At 44.7% G+C, this 25,477-nt stretch overlaps 1 protein-coding gene across 5 annotated transcripts in view; it reads left to right on the top strand.

Moving 5' to 3' along the window:
- The window catches only part of CAMK1D (calcium/calmodulin dependent protein kinase ID), a 456,788-nt gene that overhangs the window by 375,028 nt on the left and 56,283 nt on the right, over positions 1-25,477 (top strand). For all 5 annotated transcript variants that reach the window (XM_053922113.2, XM_045186220.2, XM_024580282.3 and 2 more), the window contains exon 4: positions 22,309-22,447. In XM_053922113.2, the coding sequence (XP_053778088.1) occupies positions 22,309-22,447 (139 nt within the window). The remainder of the gene's footprint in view (positions 1-22,308; positions 22,448-25,477) is intronic.

Below are 25,477 nucleotides of genomic sequence, written 5' to 3'. Positions count from 1 at the left end.
CCATCCAGCCACCAGGTTCTGGCAATCCTCTTTCCCAGTGCTCTCTCAGATTCTTTCCCTGCTTTTCCTCCCTCTTGCTCCATTGGGCAACGTTACTCTTCCTGCCAGCCTGTTGTGGTAGCCTTTGGATGGTGTCCTTGTCTCCATTATTGGTCCCCCTAGTCTAGTCTTGACACTGGGTGCTCACTCTAAAATGTAACCCCCAAACATGGAATTTCTCTGCTCAGAATGCTGTGTCTCAGCCACCAGTAGAATAAGGCCTCCAGTCAAGGCCTCCCGCCATGGCCCAGCTTCCCTGCTGTTCTGGCTTCGTCTCCCAGCACCGCGGAGCTTCTTCACAATCTGGCTGTCCAGGCTCTTCGTTGTTCCCCAAACCTCTACCTTATTTCTTTCATCTGAGCTTTGAACCCGCTGTTCTTTTAACTTCTCAGAGCCTTTGCCCATATTCCTGGGGTCTCAGCTAAAACCTTCCTTGGTCTTGCCTCTTACTTCTGGCTATTATTACCTTACCCACTTCTCCCTACTGTCACTCTCCCAGGTAGTGCTTCTGTTGTCAGCACTCTATAGTGTAAATGTTTATTTGTACTGTATACTCTTGGATACTGTGTATAGTATAATGTATTGGAAATGGTTAAATATACTGACTGGCTTCAGGCAAGAAGTACCTTCTGTGAGCCATGTTAGGGATTAGGCTTTCTCAGACCTTTTCTGTGGATTTGCTGCTCTACACTTCTTGCTCCCTCTTTGGAGGGGGAACTCTTTCTCTCTTTTTTTTTTTTTTTAAGATTTTATTTATTTACTTTTGGAGAGAGGGGAAAGGAGGGATAAAGAGAGGGAGAGAAACATCTATATGCAAGAAATATATCCATCAGTTGTCTCTCCCAGTTGCAGGGACCTGGCCTGCAACCCAGGCATGTGCCCTGCCTGGAATCGAACCAGCAACCCTTTGGTTTGCCAGCCATTGCTCAATCCACTGAGCCATACCAGTCAGGGCTGGAGGGGGAATTCTTAAGATTGTGTGCCTTCCCTTAATCATGCAAAGTCATGTCAGGTGCTGACACCCTCCCCTAGTTTGCTTTTCCTGGGGCAGTGCTGAATCTCAAGTTTGTGTGCTGTCTCCCAGTCTCACAGAGGCTGGGCCAGCTTTCTGCACATGCCCACTAGCTGTCTGCAGAGATGCTCTCACCTCCATTGGGGATGTGCACAGGCTGCTGGCTACAGGATGGGGGTGTGTGGGTGAGGTGCATGGAGGGTTGGTGGAGCCAGTGGGCAAGTTGGGGGGATCCGCAGGCAAAGTGTTGCTAGCAGCTCATGGGTGAGCTTTCTGATGGAGTCATTGAAGCAGTTAGTAGGATCTGTGTCCCTTGGATGCCCTCAGAGAGCCCTGGCTATTATTCCTCCAGCGTCTCCTTGTCCCCCAGTCCTGCAGCACACCAGTTTGTTGGATGGAGTGAGAAAGAAGTGGACCTCTTTGGTGGGGAGCTGAGCACTTAGTCAAAGAGGCTAAGCACTTCTCTCAAAGAGGCTCTCACTTTCCTCTTTGAGAGAAATCACAGGCTGAGAAGGTCTCTCTTGGCCCTCAGCTGCATCACCATGGGGGAGTTTGACACAGGTAAAGTGAAACTGTTCCTTTATCCTTTACAATGGGTCCAGTCCCAGATTTTGTTTTGTTCCTGCAATGTGCTGGAACATCTTTGGACTCCTGGATTTCTGCAAGGGCACTCTCACCGTGGGCGATTGTCAAATTCCGTGGTTTTTTGAGGGGAAGACTGTAGAGAACTCCTATATTGCCATTTTGATTGCACAAATGGTTTTGAAAAGAAAAAGATTGATAACAGATATGAATTGGAATGTGATATTATTTATGCCAAATGTTTTTCCTACCGTGTAAAAGTATTATATAATAGCACGGGAATGGAGCAGTGCTTCTGCTGTTTCCTCTCATCATTTGGGGCTGAACTTTCCTGACCTCCTACTGTGCCTTTTTCTGCCTGCGCCTAACAACTCCCCAGGTCTCCATGTGGGCAGCACTTCCTGACACACGCTCCCAGTCTGGGGCTGTGGGAAGGCATGTGCAGAGGCCAGCCTATGGGGAAAATTCTCAAGTAGGAGAAGACTTTGTGTTTAAGTGAATGACCCACTCGTGGAGGTGCCATGTCTAGGGGGAGAGACAGTATCAGACGCAGGAGGCGAAAGCAGTACGGTTCCTAGGACAGATTGCTGAAGATAGGTGGGCGTACAACTGGAGAAGCCAAAACACTGAACAGGCACAATAGGTAAACCGAGGCAGTTCTGGAGATAGTAGAAGAATTCGGAAAGGTAGTGCTGTCTTTGGACTTATTTTTCACGTAGCACAACACACTCCATGGTGCTGCGTACAGGGTTGGACCTACCAGGAAAAAATCAACAACGTACACCTCTGGTTGAGGTCATTTAGTGTAGTTCCAGCATTTATGTAATGGGCCAGTGGGAGTTAATAATGGTGAGGTAACCAGAGGTTTCTAATAAGATTTGGAATGTTTTAAAGCAAAGCAATTTTGGATAATTGGTGGCTTCTGGAATCCCTAAAGAGGGGATTTTCAGATCTTCCTTTCGTATCACAGACAGAATACATGGAAAGCCCTCTAAAATGCTACATTATCAGTGGCTTTAAATAATTTAATCACTGGAATCTTGTTATCTTCCTGCCTGCAGGCTTTCTAGCAGAGGGTGCAATTATATTAAATGTAGGAAAGAAATGGACTTTAAATTCAGGTGTGGATACAGACTTTTCTGGGGACTCGTTGCCTTCCTGAGGGTCTCATTACCCTCAGATTTCCTCGCCTTCCTTTCTTCGTGCTTGGCAGGGACCACACAGTCTGAAACGACTGCAGACAGGATGAGAAGAGACCTGTTGAGTTCAACAAATCCATGTAAACAAGGCCCGTAAGCGCATTTCAGAGTCCTTGCAGAAGAGCGAGGAAAGCACCGCAAAGGAGGAGACGGGTTGCTGACGCAGAATTTGTTGAACAACAAATCCAGCATTAGCTGCAGTCTGTGGAACCAGATAGAGTTTACAGTCAGATAGAGTTTTCCTAGAGTATGTGGCACTTCAGTTTGGGGAATTTTTAGGTTTGGGGTTTTTTTTTTCCTTCTTACTATGACAATTTTAAACATTTATAAACAGAGAGAGAATATATAGTGAGCCTCTGTCTCAGGTCTGGCTCCCTGGAAACAGCCTCTGAAGATGCAGTTTGGGTGCAGGGGTTTTTCTGGGGAGAGCTGTCGGGATCAGAATCTGCGGGAGTGAAGGAAGCAGGCAGGGCTGAGGGAGGAGGTGAGCTGCCAGGCACTTGAACAAAACCTCAGCGGATTACAGGAACTCAGGAGCTGGGGTGGCACAGGCTTTCTCCTGCCCTGGAACAGATGTGGGGAGGGTGGCCGATTGCATCCTCTCATTGTCTGGTCATTGATGGGGGCTGTCCTCCGGGGGGGGGGGGGTGAGCCTGGATAAGCAGCACCTGTGCTGAGGGGAAAGCCCTAGAGGGGCTCAGCTGAGAGCCTTCATCAGCCACCACTCCCTGCACCTAGGGTGGCCTGAGGGGCGTGCCGGGCACCCTCTAGCAGCACCTACCACATCTGTCCACCCCCATCTCCACTCTTGTCCACCTGAGGTCATCTTGGCTTTCTCTCTACCTCTGCCACCTTCTCCCTTTTTGTTTTTTTGACAACTTTATTGAAATGTAATTTATATACCATAAAATTCACTCATTTTAAGTACACAATGCTTTTTAGTAAATTTACCAAGTTATGCAACCACCACCCTAATTAAGTTTTAGAACATTTTCATCACCCTAATAGCACCCTCCCTTTTTAAAATTACTCCTGGTATATTTTAAAGCAAATCACTTTAATGACATTTTAATGCAATTAAGTTCGTAGCTGAAGGGATCTATTGATAAGAATAAGAAAAGACTCACATTCATATGAGTGAGCGAGGTACCATTTAAGTTATCTGAGGTCACAAGTTCTAAGACTTTGGGAGATGTAACTAACTAAAGGCTGTTTCCAGAGAAAGTGACTCCAACTCCCTTTATAAGTGGTTTATTCCCAGAGCTCATCTAAGAATATCACATTGGACAAAGACTCTGTGCTTCATAGTTCTTCTACTTTATTCCTCAAGAGAAGGGCCTGTGTTAGCGCTGGGGATCCCTTTAAGTGGGGTCAGGTCTGTGCAAGACTGTAAAAGAGGAAGGCTGTCTGAAAACGGAAGCAGTAGCTCCAGTGAGAGAGACCATCTTTGCATGCCGTCCAGAAGGAGAGGAGGAACAGACACGGAGAGGATGGAAACGTGCTATCAATAGATCTCTTCAGCTAAGAAAAACCAAGACAAAGGGGGAAATTCCATTTGTTACATGGTCAAGGCAAAAATCTGGGCTATTTTTAGGGTTGATGTAAATGCCTTTTGCACATTTGTCATTCTTTTGATAAAATAAGGGGTCTAGAAAAAGAAAAGGGAATTTAAAAAATGAGATATAATTCACATACCATAAATTCATCCTTTTAAGTATACATGTAATTCCGTGGTTTTAGTATACTCACAGGATTATGCAGTCATTGCCCCTATTTAATTCTAGAACGTACTCATCACCCCAGCAGTAAACTGTACCCATTAGCAGTCCCCCCCCTCTCAGTCCATCCTCCCCCAGCCTTTGGCAACCACTAATCTGTTTCCTGTCTCTATACATCTGCCTATTGTGGACATTTTATGTAAATGGAATCATACAGCATGTGGCCTTCTGTGTCTGTATCATGTTTTCGGTATGCTCAAGTGTTGTAGGCTGTACCAGTGCCGTTCCTTTCTATGGCTGAGTGATGCTCCGTGCACGGAGTGTGCCCGCGGGCCAGATGTTGTTTACCCGTTCCTCAGGTGGTGGCCATTGGAGTTGTTTCTGCCTCTAGGGTATCAGCAACAATCTTGCTGTGAACATTTATATACCGGTTTTTATATGAACATATGCTTTCAGTTCACCTAGGAGTGAAATTGTTGGGTCATGTTGTAACTTTAATTTTTGAGGAACTGCGGAACTGTTTTCCCCGCAGCAGCTGCTCCAGTTTACATTCCCACAGCAGCAGAGGAGGGTCCCACTTCTCCACATTCTCATCAGCACTTGTTCTTTCCGGGCTTTTTTGTTTTGTTCTGTCTGATTTTAAATCATGGCTATCCTAGCGTGTGTGAAGCCGGAAGGAGGGCAGTTTTTAAGAGAAACTGGCAGCAAAGAAAGGCGAATATTAAAAAGCAAAAGTTAGTTCTATGCTTGGGGCTCTCAGTTCTGTGCCCACAAAGCTTTGTTCTTTGTGCTCAGTGAGTAGGCTTGGTGGCCATTGCTGCTGAGAACCCTGTCACTCACAAGGCCGTGAGTGACCTATTCAGTGAGCCAGGCCGTTGAACAGGGCCTGCTCTGTTTTGGAAGACCCAGATTGACCACAGCTCAGTGTTATTTTTAAATAAACTTAAGTGTGCGCGTACACACACACACAGCAAGCAAGAACACTAGAAACGATGTGCGAAAGAGAAAAAAGAAAGCAATTCTGGTGTCATTGAAGAAAGTGTGTCTCTGCCTAAGGTGATTTCTCTGAGTTTCTAAGTTGCTATATGAGGTCTGCCCAGAAGGTATCCAGCCATGTAATATGAAACATAAGGACATTTACTGAAGGAAATACAGTATACAAGAAACATTGTACACAGGACAATGACACCTCAGTTCCCTTCAAAGTAGGCCCCTTGGGACCTCACACAGTTCTCCCAATCACCATTAGCTGCCCCATCCTATTTTCCTGAATATCATTGATGGTCTAAAATCTCTTCCCTCTCAAATATGATTTTAGTTTTAGGAAAACAGAAGTCACAGGGTGCCAAATCTGGGCTGTAGTGGGGCTGAGTCACCTGGGTGATTTGATGTTTCACCAAAAAACTCTGCACGAGACATGATGCGTGAACAGGCATGTTGTTGTGATGAAGATGCCAATCACCAGTTGTCCACAGCTGCGGCCTTCTGAATCATCTGAATACTTTCTGCAAAGGAATGTTCAAGGTTAATGCAAAATTTGATGCAGACTCGTTGCTCTACTTGCTCAGTTATTTTGAATGCAATGGCCACACAGTACACATGCTCACTCAATTGCATTTACCGCCCCCACTGACCAGTGCAATGAAGTCGTCATTGTTCACACTTGTGCATTCCAGTCCTCTCTCCTTGGCTGCCAGGTTACAATGTCGTGCAAACCGTTCTCATTATATTAACAATGGCTGGACTTTCCGGGTAAACCTCGTATATGGATTTTGTTTGTGTTTTTTCTTTCTTTACATAAGAAAGGATAGTCTGAGAAAGAACTTCCAGAAAATTGTGAATCAAGGACAACAATTTTATTGAAAGTATGTCCCTTCAGCACGTATGTGGCCCTGAACACACGCTCCTTCTCATATTTCTCAGCATGTGTCTTCTACTCTTCTCCACTTCCTAGTCCTGTTCTGCCTCGCTTTTATATATGTAGATGGTTAAATGTCATCTTTGACCATGTTGCAGGGGTCACATTCAGTGTCGTGCTGTGTCCTGTTTCCCTCTGTGCTGATCATGGAAGGTGACTGTATGAGTGCTAGAAAGGACAAACCTGGAAATCCATCAGCAAGAACTACTTTTGCTCAATATGGGGACCCTCACAAGAGGAATACGTTCTAGAGGCTGCCCAACCATAGCTATGAGTGGAGGTTTTATTATGTCCTCACACTTTCAGCAATTTGAGCTGAGTGATAAAGAGCAGACACAGTGGCTACTTACCTGGAATGTCTGGTGCCTGGTCTGTTTTGTTATTTTTATTATAAAAGAACATATTGATTGAAGAAGACATTTCACTGCATAATGGATATTTGTGCAATTACAAGGGAATGCTTTAAAATTGTTGTTTATCAAAATACACAAATGAGAAGAAATGACCATGCCTGGCTGCTTCGGTCTGCAGACGGCTGTGGTGCACTCTGGTCTGCCCCGCTCAGGCTGCGTGGCCGCAACTGAGCCGCGTGTTGCCAGGCAGCCACTCGTGCCCTGAGGACCAGTCTGCCTCAGCACAGAGCTCTGTATCACTCCCTAACGCACCCATTAGCAGATCATCCTAAATGTTTTTGACGTGATATTTAACATGGATGATTATATAAATACACTGAAGGTTTTTCTTGTTTAGATGCTTTTAGGTATGACCCTCCTATTGAGGGGAAGCTACGGGTATTGTCTGCTCAGGGTCCCTGGCCGAAGCTGGGACCAGCCAGGTGGACTAGCTATTTGCTGGGCTGGTCACGGGCCCTAGAACCTTCTTCAGAGTATACAGTGACTATTCCAAGCAATAAAGCAGAAAGGGCCAATGAGAGATATGAGTAGTGAGACAGATACAGCATGCAAATCATTAGTAAGTTTGGGTAACTTGGAGAGTAGGAAATGGATGGAGGGGTGGGTGGGTGTGTAGATGGATGCATGCGTGGAGTGATCGATGGAGTGAGGTGACAGTAGAGAGAAAATTGACTCAGCTGCCAGTCTGCGAAACGGGGCGGGCTTCAGAACACTTCCACTCTGTACTGCATGGCACATGCTTTGAGGATTCGCATGGTAGCTTAAGGAGGCCATGCCCAGCTAGACCCAGACCCCACTCACTTTGTGTTTTTTTGCAACATCTTTCTTTAATCAATACACATTTAGTTAGCTTTTCGTCTGTGCCAGGTGCCATGCTAGACCCTGTGTAAACCAATCTCAGCAAAGGGACTGGCATTACCTCTGCCTTCCTGGAGTTCACAGTCTGGAATAGGCAGGACAAGAGTAGAAGGACAAGCATTACAAAGACAAATATGCCAATATTCTAACTGGTGAGTGCTGTGCAGAGGGAGAATGTAATGGGAGGAGGCTAATCTAGTCTGGGAGGTCAGGAAGGGCTTCTCTGAGGTAGAGATGTTCAAGCCAGGATATAAATGACGATTGGGAATTAGATGGGAGGGTTCAACAGGTACAAAGGTGGTGCAGCGCTCGGGAACCCTGACCTGGTCATCTGCCATCATGCATCTTTGTCAATCCAATTGACAGAAGATAAACCCAGCAACTCCACAGACTTAATCAACAGAGACATTGAGCATTTTGCAAGGCTGACAATAAACAGGCAATTTTTATTTTAGTTGTGACCTTCTGTTGAGGGGATCCACGTGCTCCCACACACATCTGCTATATGATTTTCAGCAGCAATCCCCTTGACTGAGAAACACTAGAACAAATGTAGATACATGTAATGAACTTCCATGTAAGCACATCTAATGGACAAACAAAAAGGAATTCATAAAATTGGGGCCCTATCAAGTTGTCTGCAGATACTGAATCTCCGAGCATATGTGAAATCGCATAATTGTCCTCATTAGTTTTGAGCAGTCACTGATCCAACACAGACGAAGATGTGCTTACAGCCAACTGGCGGTTCCCTACAGGATCACCAGTTTCGTGCCTTGTCTGTGACCAGGCTGTGTTCCTAGACCTATTCCAGAGCCATCTCCTAGCTCTTCCGGTTGTTACCTACTCCAAGAGTGCAAAATTATTTTAATATTAGGAAAATTTTAATAGAAAAATGTGTTGCCAAGTAAATCTTCCTAATTGAATCAAATTGTGGGAAGGCTGACATGTAATAGTCAAACATTTTATTACAGAATATTTCCAAAAATTATCCTTGGTACATTCAGGAACATTGGTTATTAGTGCAGCTCATGCCATCTGTGTTCCATCATCAGGTCACTATTTGGAGTGAAGGCATGTCAATGAGTACTTCATTCACCTGGAGCAACTTAGGAAAGGTGCCATACTAGGTCGAGAGCATTCTGACCCCACCTTGCAAGTCCTCATTTTATAAGGTGATATATATAGGAAGATAGCTATTCGTTGCAGAAGTCACAATACTAAATTGTGCAATTATGTAATATGGCTGAAATTTTCACAGATTTCCATCCTCGTCCATGGATAGCTTCACAAATCCTCAGCCTGTCTGTGGCAAGCAGAGAGAAGAGCAAGGGCTGTTCTGCCTGGAGAACCAGAAGCTATGTGTCGACCTATGTCACCCTCCTCTCCTTCCAGCTCCCTGTTCCTAGCGGCACCTTTACACCAATCCCTGGCCAGTCAGGGGTTTACTCCTGCCTCTGAGTTCCCCTGCAGAAAAGGGAGAAGGGAGCTGACATTTATAAAACACTAGAGCATGCCAAGAGACTGCCTAGGGATTTCCCTTTCATTGTCTCATGTAATCTTAGAGCAGGTATAAGTTCTCCTCTTACAGATGAGAAAAATAGGCACATATACCTCAAACCTGGGCACCCGTCTCTTCTCTGTGCACTCAGACATCTCTTGTTCCAAGGTCTAGATGCCGTCTCATATGCCAGTAACTCTCAGATCTGCGCCTCCAGCCCTGGCCTTCATCTTGGCAATGCAATGGACATTTCTCTGTCCCCATATTATTTGGTCTGTCAGCAGCATTTGTCAGCATTCATCATGGCCTCTTCCCTGATTTCCATGGCACCATACTGTCCTCCTTCACTTCCTGCCTCTCTCCGTCTGGTCCTCTGTGGGTCCTTCCTTGTCTGAGTGTGTTGGCGTTCCGAGCTCTCAGATGCTTTCCCCGTATCCAGCTGCACTCTCTCACTGGTTCATCATGTGTAACCTCTTGGTTTTAAAGACCACGTACATGCTGATGACTCGCTCATTCTGAACTCTAGCCCTGATCTTCCCCCTGAACTTCCAGCTTGTATATGCAGCTTCCTGCTTGATGCCTCCATCTGATAGGCATCCCAGACTTCACAAAGTCTACCCAAGACTCCAGATCTATGCTATCCAATGTGGCTGCTTCATTACTCACAGTTAAATGCAACTTAAAAGCACTTCTTCAGCACCAACCACATTTCAGATGCACAATAGCACCCTGTGACGAGTGGCTACCACATAGGACATCACAGATAAAGAGCATCTTCGTCATTGCAGGAAGTTCTGATGGTCACTGCTGGCCTGGTTGTTTTGATCCCTCCAAACCTGCTCTTTCTCCAGGGCCCCCCTTTCAAATAATGGCACCACCATCTACCTCTTTCTTAAATCAAACATCTAGGAGACAACCTTGATTTCTCTCCCTCCCGAGTGCCCCTTATCAGCTTCATCTTGTCTACTGGATCTCCGAAACACACCCCACGTCTGTCCACTTCTCTCTGACTCCAGTATTCCCAGGCTGAGCCACTGTCCTCTGTCTCCTGCATCAGTGTGTCCTCGACAATCTGCCTGCTTCCGGTCTTGCCTCTACAACACCTCCCCCACACGCAGCAAGAGTGGTCTTTAAAGAATGTTCACCTGTCCTCTGACTGAAAACCCTCCAATGAATTCTTATCAAATGTAGGATAAGCCTGTCCTGTTTGAGACTTAGTTTACATGACACAAAGTATTAATAACATAAATCAGGCTGCTTATAAACAACAGAAATTTATCTTTCGCAGTTCTGGAGCCCGGACCAGGGTGCGGCCTGGTTGGGTTCTGGTGAGCGCTCTCTTCCAGGTTGCACACTGCCACTTCTCACTGTGTCCTCACGTGGCAGAGAGAGGGCAAGCTAGCTCTCTGGCCTCTTCTTATAAGGGCACTAATCTTATTTATGAGGGCCCCACCCTCACAACCTAATTACTTACCCTGACCTCGAAATGCCATTTCAACATGGGAATTTGGGGGAGACACAGACATTCAGTCCATAGCACGTGGCCCTGCTCCATCTGGGCTTTCCTTTCTGTCTCCATTCTGCCCTTGCCCGGCAAACTCCAGCCATTCAGACCTTTTTGGTCTCCAAATACCCTCAGTTCTGTGCTGCCCTCAGGGTCTTAGGACAAGCTCAGCCTTTGCCCAGAAGCTCTTCCCCCAGTCGTTACTTGGCTCTTTCTTGTCATCCTAAGGGGCCCTCCGGGAGCCCATTCAAAGTGGCTGCACCAGGGACCTCTCTCAGGCTCAAGCTCTCTGCACAGCACTTAGAACTCTGGCGAGTTCCACATTTATCTGTGTGTTTGTTTGTTTCCCTCTCTGCCTCCCCCACTGGAATGTAAGTCATAACTATCGGGGATTCTCTATGAATAAGATGTTTTGTCTTCTTGGAAAACAAAAAACTAAAAATGATATGTAATTATTGTTTTGGACTGTGAGCAAGTGCTTTGAGTTGGAAGAAATTATCTATTTTCTCATGAAATATTGATCATGTTAATCATTTCTTCACAAACTCTTCAGCCCTTTTCTCATGAGTAAAGCACAAGTAAAATTTCCTTATCAGAGTCTCAGCAAGCAAGTTTCCCAAACAAAATCAAAGCCTTTAGTTCTCTCTTACCCATCCCTTTGGCTATAATCACACTTTTCCTGGCCACTCTGGAGGGGCAGCTGGCTGGGAACTGAAGGGGTGCAGTTGGAAAGCAGGCAGAGAAGCAGATGGTTCTAAGGAATCACGGAGGCCGCACCAAAAGCAAAGAAAGTTGTTGCCTGGGTGGTGGGAGTCCATGCACACCACGGAGCTGGCCCACACGGTTTCATTGGAATGCATTTGCTTTCTGAGCATGCCTAAGGGCATGAGGAAGTCTGCAGGACTCCAGCAGTGGGCCTCTAGGATGGCAACTGCAGACCCTCATTGGAAGACGCATTGACACCAGGGAAATGACCTTGTTCCTAGATGTCCCTCACCTGCCATCCACATACACCAATGGCAAAACTCTCAGTAGCCTCTCTTTCAGAAATGGGTTACCTTACCAAGGAGCTTAGAATTTACTGTCATCTGATGCAGCCCATTCAGGCTCCACTGCTTGGTGTTCATAACCCTTCAGGATCTGACTTCACCAGGTGTATTTTCTAGATGAGTCAAGCTTCTTTGCCTACCTTACCCATTTCTGCTTTCACCTCTTCTCCCTGCCTGTCATGTTCTTCCTCTCAACTCCTGTCTCACATCCGACTGCCTTTAGGGGTCAGCTGACACTTCCCTGTAATCCAGTGAGGACTGTGCTAGACTCCAGAGACACCAAGAGAGTTAAGACACCTATTCGGGAAGGTTCCTCTAACCACTTATTTCTCCCTTCTTCAATGCCCTGTGGTCAACCATCTGGGGTCCCAGTTTGGCAAGTCCTTAGTCATTGGTGATGTTGATTGTCAACCTGAGCTTCTTTTGTAGCCCCCAAATGCAGACCAATGCTGCAGGCCAGGCAGTGGGCTTATAGAACGAAGGTGCTCCCTGATCTCTTCCATTGACTGCATTTCTCTGGAGAGAGTCAGCTCACCAAAAGCTCCTTTCATGATCATTCAGGTTACTAGATCTTTCTGGCCATTGGGCTTTTTCCCACTTGCTAAATGCTGCTTTGCCTTTGAGATATGTCATACCCATTTCTCCTGCCCTGTCCCCTGGACCACTGCTAGTTGTCCTTCTGTGGTCTCCCCGGTCACCTACTGCCCCACTCCCAATACTGGGGCTGTGTACTGTGTTTACTTTCTCGTTGTGTCTTAGTAAACCCTCCCCATTCTTGGCTGTGGGCCTCTTGGAACAGGGACACCACATTGTCTGGTTTGATAGAAGATTATTTGATGATTTGAAAAATTACAAAAGCATATCGTGCACATAAAGTAGAAAAAAAGTTTTTCTCCAATAAACCTCAACAAATACATAAGAAGAGAATGCACGTTCAAAGGCATGCTGCATGAATGCGTGTGGTATTCTGTGTTGCCCAGCATAGTCCGTTGCTAGGGCTTCCATAACCAAATACCGTACGCCAGAGAGCTTAAACAACAGGCATTTATTTTCTCACCATTCTGGCCACTGGAAGGTGTCAGAAGGTTTGGTTTCCTTGTCACTATGTCTCACTTGGTCTTTCCTCTGTGTGCGTGCATCCCTGTGTGCGTGTGTCTCATAAAGACACCAGTTATATTGGAGCCATATGACCTCATTGAACCTTAGTTATCCCTTTAAAGGCTCCATCTCCAAATACAGTCACCTTGCGAGGTGTCCTGGGGGTTACAATTTCAACATATGAAATTGGGGAGGGGCACAATTCAGTCCCGAACACCACAGATACCGAGAAGGCAAACTAGCCAGGAGCAAAGCGTAATGTAGCGCCAAGAGTTAAATTGATCTGGTCCATGACAGCGAGAGGCATGTGTTTGTGTTTTGGAAATTTCTGAACAGATTGAGCCCTGGAAGATATTGTGAAACTGAGTTCTAAGAATAAAGATATTTTTATTATTAAAGTAGGATTTATTAAAGGAGGAAAATATTGAAGACAGAGGTTGCACGAAATAAAGCTTTGATCTTCCCACAGTGGATGGGGCGTCCCCCCAGAAGCAGGGTGTGCAAGGTGTCTGAGCCAAATGGAGTAGTAAGGAGTAAGGGGTGGGGGCCAGGGAGACAGGCAGGCAACCGCCCTGTGTGGGAGGAGGCAGATCCCCGGGGCTGCCAGGATGGACTTGACTCAGGGAAAGACTGAAAAGATAGATTCTCTCTAGGCTGAGTGAAAGAATGCACATATCATCTGAGTTTGTACACTTGAAAAATACTATGTTTGTAACCTCTCTTAATCACAGCTGCATATTTATTTATTCTCCTGCTTGAGAATAAACAAATGTAAACAGGGGAGATGTTTCTCAGCAAACACATCTGTAACCAGCTTAGCTCCGGGCCACAATAAGACCGCATTGCTCTTGTACTCATGTCACTGGCTCTGTTACTCTTTTGCTAGCAGTTATGTGACAGCCTTGGTGAGTTTCAAGGCATATTTGCTGTAACACTGCTTTTTCTTTATTATCCCAGCCTCACTGCTAATAATTCTCAGATTATTCTGTGTGAAATTAACAGCACAGTGCTATACCATTTGGCCTTGTAGGGGAGGAAAACATTTTCCTTGAGCCCCTTAGGGTCCCTGGCTGGGTCTGAAAATTAAACTGACAGAGACAGATTAACAGGAAAAATGTATACACATTATATTGAGTTTTTACATGTACTTGGGAGCCTTCACAAGAGAATGAAGACCTGAGGTAGTGACCTGAGCAGGCTGCTTTTACACGTTATAGGCTAATGATACCTGTGTGAAGAATTGACAAGACAAAGGGATTTGGAGAGGGGGCAATAAATGATGAAGAAGTAACTAGGAGATAGGGTGAGTTCACAAGGTTTGTTTGCCAGTTTCTCTGGGGTTGTCTCTGGGTCGGTAGAAAGCCTGTCTCCAATAAAAAGGGAATTTATTTTTTGCCTTTAGACAGAAAAGGGGGAGCTTTTTATTCTTCTTAATTGCCTTCAGCTCAGAATAACTTCTATGTCAAAGAGGCATGTTTTGGGGTGACATGCTGGCTTCCTTCAGCCTTCTTCATTTTATTTTATTATAGCTAACTTCTAGAGAAACAGATTTTTGGAGCTCAGCGTTCATCACGGCACACGGCCTATCTTTCAGTGAATGGGTGGATGATGTTTGTATAAGACATAAAACTTTTTAAGTTGTAATGGGCAGCGCATTTTAAAGTGAGAAGGTAATACCTACCGAAACCGGCTGGGGAAGCGCAGGTGCGCCCGGGGACAGAGCGTGCCCAGGCTGAGGAGAGCGCACAGCACACTGACAACCGTGCGCGGCACTGTGGCACCTGTAGTGGGGTCAGAGCTTGTAGCTTACCCGAGGCAGCAACCCTGAAGTTGTTTCTTCAGTTATTCCTTTTTTTATAAGTATATATTTATTGAGGTTTGATCATATATTTACATGTATATGTATATATATATTTTTCTAATTTTATTGTTATTAGTTCACAGTTATTCTTTAACTTGAATTGACTTGAGTAACTTAAAAAGTTTTCAAATAAAATGGAATTTTACTGAGATTATTACATGAAACTGTTTCAAATTCATATTTCGAGTTTACGTACAGTATGATAGCAGTACACTGTAATAGGTAAGGACGGTCAGAGACTGAGAAAACCCACGCTCCATGCAAAGGCAGGTTGTTCTAAATCAATGTCAAAGTTCAAAGTGAGAAGAGTAGAGTCATTTTTGAGTCATCTCCCTTCATCTTCAGTAGCTAGTTTATCTCTGCATCTGCATCTCCCACAGCAGAGCCCCTTTCCCAGTAGCTGTGTTCACTCATTTGAATTCTTGATCTATTATTATGGTTCCATATCTTTTTCCCAATCACCAGACCCCTGATCCTTCTGACTGTATTCTGATGCTTTGCATTTTTTTAATTTAATTTTTATTGTATTTTGTTCCATTACCATGTCCTCCCCTTGTAGCCCCTCGCCCCCACAATCACCACCCTGCTATCCATGTCCATGAGTCCTTTTTCCTTTTTGCTTGATCTCCTCCCTCCACCAGCCCCACACTAGCGGTCATCTGTTCTCCATCTATGAGTCTGTCTCTGTTTTACTTGTTAGTTCAGTTTGTTCATTAGATTCCACATAGGAGTGAAATCATATGGTGTTTGTCTTTCTCTGACTGGCTTATTTCACTTAGCATAATGTTCTCCATGTCCATCCATACCGTTGCAAAGGGTAAAATTATCTTCTTTTTTTACAGCCCAGTAGAATTCCATTGTGTAAATGTCCCATAGTTGTTTTATCCACTCATCTACTGATGGAACTTGGGCTGCTTCCATATCTTGGCAATTGTAAATAATGCTGCAATGAACGTAGGGGTGCTTATGTTCTTTTGAATTAGTGTTTTGGGTTCCTTTGGATAAATTCCAAGAAGTGAGATCGCTGGATCAAAAGGCAGATCCATTTTTTAATTTTTTGAGGTATCTCCATACCGCTTTCCACCATGGCTGCACCAGTCTGCATTCCCACCAACAGAGCAAAAGGGTCACCCTTTCTCCACATCCTCACCACCACTTGTTGTTTGTTGATTTATTGATGATAGCCATGCTGACAGGTGTGAGATGGTGTCTCATTGTGGTTTTAATTTGCATTTCTCTGATGATGTTGAGCATCTTTTCTACTAGCCATCTAGTAGACTTATTAGCCATATGTCTACTAGCCATCTGTATGTCCTCTTTAGAGAAGTGTCCATTCAGGTCCTTCACCCATTTTTTAATTGGGTTGTTTGTTTTTTTGGTGCTGAGTTTTGTAAGTACTTTGTAAATTTTGGATATTAACCCCTTATCAGATGTATCAGCAAATATGTTCCCCCATTCTGTGGTTGTCTTTTTATTTTGTTGAAGTTTTCCTTTGCTGTGCAAAAACTTTTTAGTTTGATATAGTCCCATTTGTTTATTTTTCCTTTTGTTTCCCTTACCTGGGGAGATGTATCCAATAAAAAACTGCTACAAGCAATGTCCGAGATTTTGCTGCCTATGTTTTCCTCTAGGATTTTTGTGATTTCAGGTCTAACATTTAAGTCTTTGGTCCATTTTGAATTTATTCTTCTGTGTGGTGTAAGAAGGTGGTCTAGTTTCATTTTTGTGCAAGTATCTGTCCAATTTTCCCAGCACCGTTTATTGAATAGACTGTCTTTAGCCCATTGTAGGTACTTGCTTCCTCTGTCAAATATTAATTAACTATAAAGGTGTGGGTTTATTTCTGGGCTCCCTATCCTGTTCCATTGATCTGTGTCTGTTTTTGTGCCAGCACCATGCTATTTTAATTACTATGGCCTTGTGGTATAGTCTGATATTAGGTAACGTGATTCCTCCGAGTTTGTTCTTCTTTCTCGGAATCATTGTTGCCATGTGGGGCCTTCTGTGGTCCCATATAAATTTTTGAAACATTTGTTCTAGTTCTGTGAAATACATCATTGGAAAATTGATAGGAATTGCATTGAATTGATAGATTGCTTTTTGAATTGGAGAACTCTGCGCCAATAGGAAGTTTGCCATAGGAGGACATTTACTAGCGAGCAACGTATCTGTCAGATCAGCAGCCAACCAACCAACCTAACCTGGTCTCCAAGCCTAAAAATGAGACATGCCCCCTGCCGCAGTTCTAAATGTACTTTCTCATTAGTGATTCTGGGACTCTGGTTGTTCACAAGTGGTTTTGAAATGAGTGGGTGTCTAGTTAGCTGAGGTTGCCATAACGCAGTATCAGAGACTGGGTGCCTTAAACAATGGAAGTGGATTTCTCACAGTTCTGGAGTCTGGGAAGTCCAAGATCAAAGTGCTGGCAGATTTGGTGTCTGTTAAAGGCTCTTCCGGGCTTGTGAACAGCCACCCTCTCATGGCGTCCTCACGTAGTGGAGAGAGAGCGCTGGTCTCTCTTCCTCTTCCAATGAGGTCACTCACCAACTCCATCATGGGAGCCCCTCTCTCATGACTTCTAAACCTAATTGCCTCCCAAAGGCCCCCACCTCCAAATACCATCATTTTCGGAGTTAAGGTTTTAACATATGAATGTAGGGGGATTTAAACATTCAGATCTTTGATATGTATGCTTGAGGAGATTTTGAAAAGCATATAGTGATTTGCAAAATAAGGTATTTTTATTACTATTATCACATTTTTTTATTGGCAAGTTTTTAAACATTTCCCCTGTGCCTTGGTTTCCAAGGAAACCAAATTCTTTCTGAGCAGTGTTCAGAAAAATAAAGACCGTATGCAATTTGAAGTTAATAAGGGAAATACCAAATGTGCAGGCAATTGGGACTCTGTGACAGTACATGCTACAACAGTATCTTACACCTCACCTCTGAAGCTTTAATTCTTAACTACATCGCTGCCCTACTGCAGGGCAGATATTATTATTATTCAGTAGAATCCGTTAACACCTTATATATCCCATAGCAGAAGAAGGGACTTTGAGAGAATGGGAAGCCGGAAAGATCCGTTTCGAGGGAGGCAGAGGATCTGGCAGTGTGGGTCATGCAGTTCTAAGGCTAGAGGTTGGGGATGGGGAAAGCGTGAGCAATCCTCCCTGAGGTCCTCCAGCAGCCTTCAGAGCAGAGGGTGTGAGTAGCAGGCAGACTAGGGGCCAGGAGCACTGGAACACTGGCAAGCCCGGGCATTCATTATTGGGAGGTGGGCTGATGGTAGAGGATGAGGAGGGTCACAATCGAAACAGAGTTTCCTCCTTCACAGCTAAGGCTGCCTGGATTGACACCACCCCTGCACAGGGTGGCAAAAAATGGGCACCCTGTAAACGTTGACTGAATGGTCAGATAAGTGACTGAGCCGCTGGCAGCAGGACATCTCGTGTCCTACTTCCTCCAGCTCTGCCGAGTTTCAGACATTGAAACTCATTGGAAGAAGGTTCTAAAAAATGAAGACTGGCGAGAACTTGGTGTCAGTTGCTGAGAGGGGAAGCTTTGGGATTTTGTTTACCTAAAGAGGGATCATCAAAACGTGGTCATCAAAATGTCATCTCTGCCCAGTTGTTCCGATTTCTTTTCAGTCTTTGAATTGCTTTTTATTTCTCCTAAGCATCCTTCCTTTCTTATCTAGATTGCTCAGTTTGCTTTGGAAACAAGACATTATCCAAGTGCAATATTGCTTGGAATGACATGTAGGCAACACATAGGTCTTTCATAGCAGCGACTGTATTTTCCTTATTGGCTTTATGACAAGAAATGATCAGTGGTTTAGTTATCGGGCGCTAATTGCCATGACCTGCAGAAAACAATCATAGCCTGAGTTTGTGAACGTGTGGGTGTTACTGCCAGAGCACACCTGTTACTCCGTTAAAGCTGTAAAAGTTTATGAAACTGTTTTATGTTTTTAATATTTTACTAAATCTTTTTCATTTTGTTTTTGGAAAATTTGTTTCTTTTTTGTAGAAAAAAAATACTGTTAATATATCCCTTGAAGCTAATTTCCACAATGGCCTAGTTATTTGAAATAAGCACTGTTTTCTTAGAGAAGTATATTCTAAGACTTGGAGACCTACCTTGTTAGTTCACTTGTTTCTATTGGGAGTTGTACAGTTCTGTTACTTTGTTAAACTCAGAGTAGTATCAAGTATCAAAATGAAAGGGTCTGTGGAGACTATTCACCAGGCTGTCTGACCTTTTCCAAAAAGGCCTTTCTTTGTCCATGCCTCTTTTTGATAATTATGACAAAAAAATTAATGCAATTGGAAATTCAAAACAAATTAAATATTGTCACCAAAACCCAAAACAATGCAATGTAATACAGTATTGGTTTTGGTGTTTCTTTAAGTATATTTTATTGATTATGCTATTACAGTTGTCCCAGTTTTCCCCCCTTTGCCCCTCTCCACTCAATACCACCCTTCCCTCCAGCATTCCTCCCACCCCCTTAGTTCATGTCCATGGGTCGTACATGTAAGTTCTTTGGCTTCTCCATTTCCTATACTATTCTTAACCTCCCCCTGTCTATTTTGTACCTACCATTTTTACTTCTTATTCCCTGTACCTTTTCCACCATTCTTCCCCTTCCTCCTCCCAGCTGATAACTCTCCGAATGATCTTCATGCCTATGATTGTGTTCCTGTTCTGGCTGTTTGCTTAATTTATATTTGTTTTTGTTTTTTAGATTTAATTGTCGATAGTTGTGACTTTGTTGTCATGTTAATGTTTATAATTTTGATCTTCTTTTTATCTTAAATAAGCCCCTTTAACATTTCATGTAATAATGGCTTGGCGATGGTGAATCCCTTTAACTTTACTTCATCTGGGAATCACTTTATCTGCCCTTCCATTCTAAATGATAGCTTTCCTGGATAGAGTAATCTAGGTTGTAGGTCCTTGCTTTTCATCACTTTGAATACTTCTTGCCAGTCCCTTCTTGCCTGCCTGCAAAGTTCCTTTTGAGAAATCAACTAACAGTCTTATGGGAATTCTTCTGTAGGTAACTAACTTGTTTTCTCTTGCTGCTTTGAAGATTCTCTGTTTATCTTTAACAGTTGGCATTTTATGATGTGTTTTGGTGTGGTCCTCCTTGGGTCCAACTTGGTTGTGACTCTGAGCTTCCTGGACTTGTATGTCTATTTCCTTTGCCAAGTTTTCTTTATTGTTTTTTCAAATAAGTTTTCAATTTCATTTTCTTGCTCTTCCTCCTCTCCTTCTGGCATCCCTGTGATTCAGATGTGGCACTTTTGGAGATGTCCCAGAGTCGTCTTCTACTCTCCTCATTTTTTAAAAAAATATTTTATATTTACAGACAGAGTGGGGGAGGGAGAACAAGAGGGAAAGAAACATCAATATGTGGTTGCCTCTCAAGCACCCCCTACTGGGAGCCTGGTTGGCAACCCAGGCATGTGCCCTGACTGGGAATCGAACCAGTGACCTTTTGGTTTGCAGGCCCGTGCTCAATCCACTGAGCTACACCAGCCAGGGCTCCTCATTTATTTTTTAAATTCTTGTTTCTTCATTCTGTTCTGGGTAAATGTTTATTTCTTCCTTATGTTCCAAATCATTGATTTGAATCCTGGCTTCCTTCCCTTTGCTATTGGTTCCCTGTGGATTTGTCTTTATTTCACTTAGTGTAACCTTCATGTCTTCCCTTATGGTTTTGTAGTACTCAATGAGCTCTCTGAGCATCCTTATCAGCAGTGTTTTGAACGCTGCATCTGATAAGTTGGCTATCTCTCCTTTGCTTAGTTCCTTTTCTAGGGTTTGGTTCTGTTCTTTCATTTGGGCCATATTTCTTTGTCTCCCCAACTTGGCAGCCTCCCTGTGTTTGTTAGAGCTGCTTTGACTCCCTGTTTTAGTGCAGCAGTTAAGTTGTAAGGGGCGGAGCCTTAGGTATTCACCAGGGCAGGGCAACCCACTTCACCGCTTTGTGGCACCATGTGGGGGGAGGGGTCAGAGAGGGGGCAGTGCTGCTGCCTGGCCTCTGGAAGCTTGCCTGGCACTCACCCCATTTCCAGGCACTTCACCCACTCCCCATATGCAAGTGGCGCCCCTCTTGTTGCTGCCCTGGTGATGATTCCCAGAGCGGGTGGGTTTGTGTATGTTCTAGGACCGTGTAGGCCCTTAAACAGACTCTCCTGAGAAACCAGCAATTTCTTCTGCTGCCCCAACCCCCACTGGTTTTTACAGCCAGAAGTCGTGAGGCTTTACCTTCCTGGAGCTGGAAACCTGGGCTGCACAGTCTGGCCTGGGGCTGGGATTGCTTGCTCTCAAGGTATCCTTCCTGATTTTTAGCCACCACACGTGAATGTGGGAACTGCTGTTCCACCACCACTGCCTCTCCTCCCCACACTGCATCCTCTCTCCCTGGCTCCCGTCTCCGCCCCCCACCCACTGGATGAATGTGGCTTCTTTAAATCCTTAATTGTTGGAATTCCTTACAGTTCTATTTTCTGGCAGTCCTGGGTGTTTTTTGTTTTGAGGTTAGTTGTGATTCTTCTTGTGATTGGGCGAGGAGGCAAATGTGCCTACCTCTGCCTCCATCTTGACTGAAAATCCCCTTTATTTTTTTAAATTGCATGTAGCTTTCAGGTCCTGATGCCTCCAAGACCATCCATCTAACCTCTGTGGGAAATGGTTGACTGACCTCTGGATTACCATATTTTGCCATGTATAATGTGTACTTTTTGCCCAAATTCTTGAGGGAAAAATAAGATGCTCATCATACATGGATAGTACCTGAAATACCTTGTGTCTGTTCTTGTGTTTTGTAATTATTTGTTACATAAAATTTCTTGTACCATAGTATGTTCAAAAAAAATGCTAAAATTCCTTTACAATACAAAAAACAAGTATCTAAATATAAATGAATAAAAATGGAATTAAAAAATTAAAATGAAAGATATTTTCTGAAAGTTTGGGTCAGAAACATGGGTGTGCATAATTCACAGCAAAATACACTAAGCCCCTCACTTTACAGATAAAGACTGAGGTTTAAAGACTCAAGGAATGCCCGTGCTCACAGCGTATTAGGAGCCTAACTCAGTCAACCCCCTGGACATCCTGTTGGCTGCTCAATGCTTTGCCCACAGTACCCCCACCCTGGGCCCTTTAGGAAGTCTCTTGTGTGGAGGAGACATCTTAGCCAGCATCCTGTCCCTATATCTAATGATGCTGACTTTACATTGTCACAGAAGCAACGAGGCAGAGGCCAGAAGACACCTGTCAAGTCTGGCTGTAGTCTCTGGGTCCAGGCTTATTTTTAGTTCCTTTATTTTAATTCCAGACATTTGTACCACCATGACATAGAAACACTTCCCTAGCAGAGCTTCTGGGGAACAGGTGGGGCAAAATCTAACTCAGAAAATGGATTAATATTTGAAATAAAACTTTGGTCTTTTATCACATTGGAAGCCCTTATTGTTGGTTTTCCCTAAACAATTCAACAACTCTAAAACTTCTAATTTGTTCTTTTTTTCTTTTTAACAGCGTATCTGGTGGAGAGCTGTTTGATCGGATAGTGGAGAAGGGATTTTACACAGAGAAGGACGCGAGCACTCTGATCCGCCAGGTCTTGGATGCGGTCTACTATCTCCATAGAATGGGCATTGTGCACAGGGACCTCAAGGTGAGGCTGTCACTTAGCAACATCCTCCAGCTGCTCTCCCACCCATAATGCACCTGTCCCAGAGGACTGGCTCCAGGGGCGGGATGGGGTTGCCTTGATGTAGATATGGGTGGAATGAATGGTGGGTGTTTGTGTACTGGAGTGGTCCGGGTCTTTGGGACTCCGAAGTAGCTGAAAGAAGATGAAGATTAATGGGGCTGGCCGTTGTCTGGGAGATTTTATAATCATTATGCAGCCAAAGGGCCCCCAAGAGGTAGGTTTTGTATTGATTCAAGCCTATCTAAAACGTAATTTTGTTTGAGACCACAAAAACCCTTTTTCCATTACCGTTCTTTGGTCTTCTCCTTATTCCAGCTGTGTTTCAGCACATCAGGCTGTATTTTAAAAAAAAGGAGAGAGAGGGTAGAGGGCAGGAGATGACAGAGAAGAGCGATGGAAGGTTATCAGGAAAGATAGCTTAAATGAACGACAATTACAGGCTTCTGCAATATCCTGTGATTCCTTACTTTTCTTTTCCTTGTGAAGGGCATGCTTGCCCTTCTCTCAATAGCATTGAAGAATCTGGGCCATATTTGGGCACCTTGGAAATGTATCTCTCCCTGGGTCTATGTCGCTACCAAAGGGTAGATATCAAGTGTAGCAGTTTGGGGAGCAGTACAGTTGGCATTGCTGACCCAAGGCTGTACTGTGGCTTCATTCTACAGCAGTTCCAGGTCCAGCCCCCACAGCTCACTGCGCCAGTCAAGGTAGAAATTCCCCCCCAGCATGCATACCTGCTGTTCCTATCACGAACATGGGGGTCACGTTGTATTGAAGCTGTATACATGACCGTGGAGATCTAAACCAACTGAGAGAATAAACCTTAAAGATGAGTGAGAAGGGAGTTTGGGCATCTCCCGTTTTCTGGTACTGGGAGTCTGGGCGCACAGTGGGTGCAGCTCTCCTTTCAGAAGGACTCGCTGAGAAGTCCTCTTCTCTCCACGTTACCGCTTCCCACTGACCAGGGCAGTGGCTCCCGAGTGCTAGTCTATATCAGAATCCTCTGCAGGGCTTGGAAAAACACAGATCACTGGCCCCACCCCGGAAGTTCTGATTTTGTAGGTCTGCCCTGCGGCCTGAGGACTTGCACTTACACGGGGCATTACAGTGGAGGCTGATGTTGGCTTGAGAAGGACCACTCTTGAAAAACTACCAGATGAGGGTATTTGGGAATGTTGATTAAGTCCTTACTCTTCACCCTTTGGAGGCTTCTTGACGGGTGACATGGGCTGTGAGCACAATTAGCTAATCTTATGTCCTGGAGACCCTTCAGAGGGCAAGGTAAGGGCTCAGGAGACAGGACGACCTAGCTGGCACTTCTGTGCCAGTCAGCAGTGCCTCCTCTGCTCTCTTAGCCCTCGCCATCACCCGTGCTGTGCTTCCAGCACACAGCGGGCAGCCGTCTCTGGACAAGTTAGTGTGGCGACTACAGAGATGAGGTGTGGTGGGCTGGTTGCCTGAGCCTGTTGGGAATAATTTCTAAGCATATATGGCGTTTCCTAGAGGGGCAATGTTTACTTCCCCCATAGGAAGGCAGATTGGCTGCATGGGAGATGTTATTTTTCACTCCCACGTAACACTTTTGGAGAAATACTTGCAGCCTCCAGCCTGTGGAGCTTTACCCACCAGGCTTGTAATTATGGGGGAAAAAATTGCCATTTTAGGACCTTTTTGTGATCTCTTTTCAAAGTACAAAGGAGTTTGGTCTATGTGAAGGAAATTGATGTTAAATTTTCATAAAGATCTGAAAAAATTAAAAGCAACTATATTATCTAGGCCGGAGCAATGGAGAAGATGATGAGGTTAATTTAAAACTAAGGCATGATCTTGGGGTACTGGCCACCTTCACACTTGACCCAGGAGGCTACTAGATACAGTCAGTTGTTCTTTTTTCAAAACAAGGGACTGAGCCAGGAAATGCCCGGCACTGCCACCTCAGATTAGGGTGGGGCATCTCCGCCCCGCACTAGCGACACATGGACCTGGACCGTCCCTTGGGGTGGGCCTGTCCTGTGCACTGCAGGGTGTTTGGCAGCGCCCTTGGCCTCTGCCCAGCAGATTCCAGGACCGCTCCTGGAGTTGTGACAATCAACAATGCCTCCAGGCATCGCCAACTGTCTGTGCCCCGGGGGTGCAGTCGTCCCAGCTGAGAACCATCATATTAGATTGGGAGGATGATTGCTAATATATAACATTAACTTTACAGGAAGTGTTGGTTCAGATCTTTTCAGACACTGTCATGTGAATATTAAAGGGCTGGCATTGACCTTCTAACTCAGGTATTGGCCATCAGTTGTCTTGCAAAGATGCCATAAAATACAGTAAGCTCATTTTTCAGGTGAGTCCCGAGTCTCCAAGGACCCCAGGCAGAATTATGAGAGCTCCCCCTGCCCACCCCCCTGCCCACAGCCCTCCTACTGCCCCCTGGGGCTCCATCCAGATTATCCCTGAGCCTGTCCTCTCCTCCACTTTCTTCCCTGTAACCCCTTCCCCACAAAAAGCCTTGCTGTCTTTACTAGTCTTGAGCCTGTTAAAGGTATTGATCTTCACTGTGAAGGAGCAGTCCACTGAATCCTCCTTAGGGATAATTGTCCTTTGAGAGAGTGCTTTAGAGACCCAGACGAACCTTCTCTAGGAGGAATGTTTAGGAAGGGACTCGGGGCCCTTTGGCCATCTCCCGGACACTGACTGTGCAGCTGCAGACGCGCTGGGATGAGAAAGATTATGAATCATGAACTTCAAATCTGCGTCCATGATGGATCCTTACTGCTCACCAAAGGGTAACCCCCAAACTGTCAGAGGAAACACAGACCACAAGTACTTTTTGATTATAGCATTTCCCCATTTTCTAAGCTTTATTCTGATTTCAATTATTGATTGACCCATTTAATTTCTTTTAAAACTCATTGCAAGCGTACATTGATTTTCTTCTGTTCTCTTGCTTCATCCACAGAATTAATTTCACAGTGACTGCTAAATGCCATTTTTCTT

The sequence above is a fragment of the Desmodus rotundus genome, chromosome 4 (genome assembly GCF_022682495.2).
Source record: "Desmodus rotundus isolate HL8 chromosome 4, HLdesRot8A.1, whole genome shotgun sequence".
NCBI lineage: Eukaryota > Metazoa > Chordata > Mammalia > Chiroptera > Phyllostomidae > Desmodus > Desmodus rotundus.
This window is presented reverse-complemented; position numbering and strand designations above follow the sequence as displayed.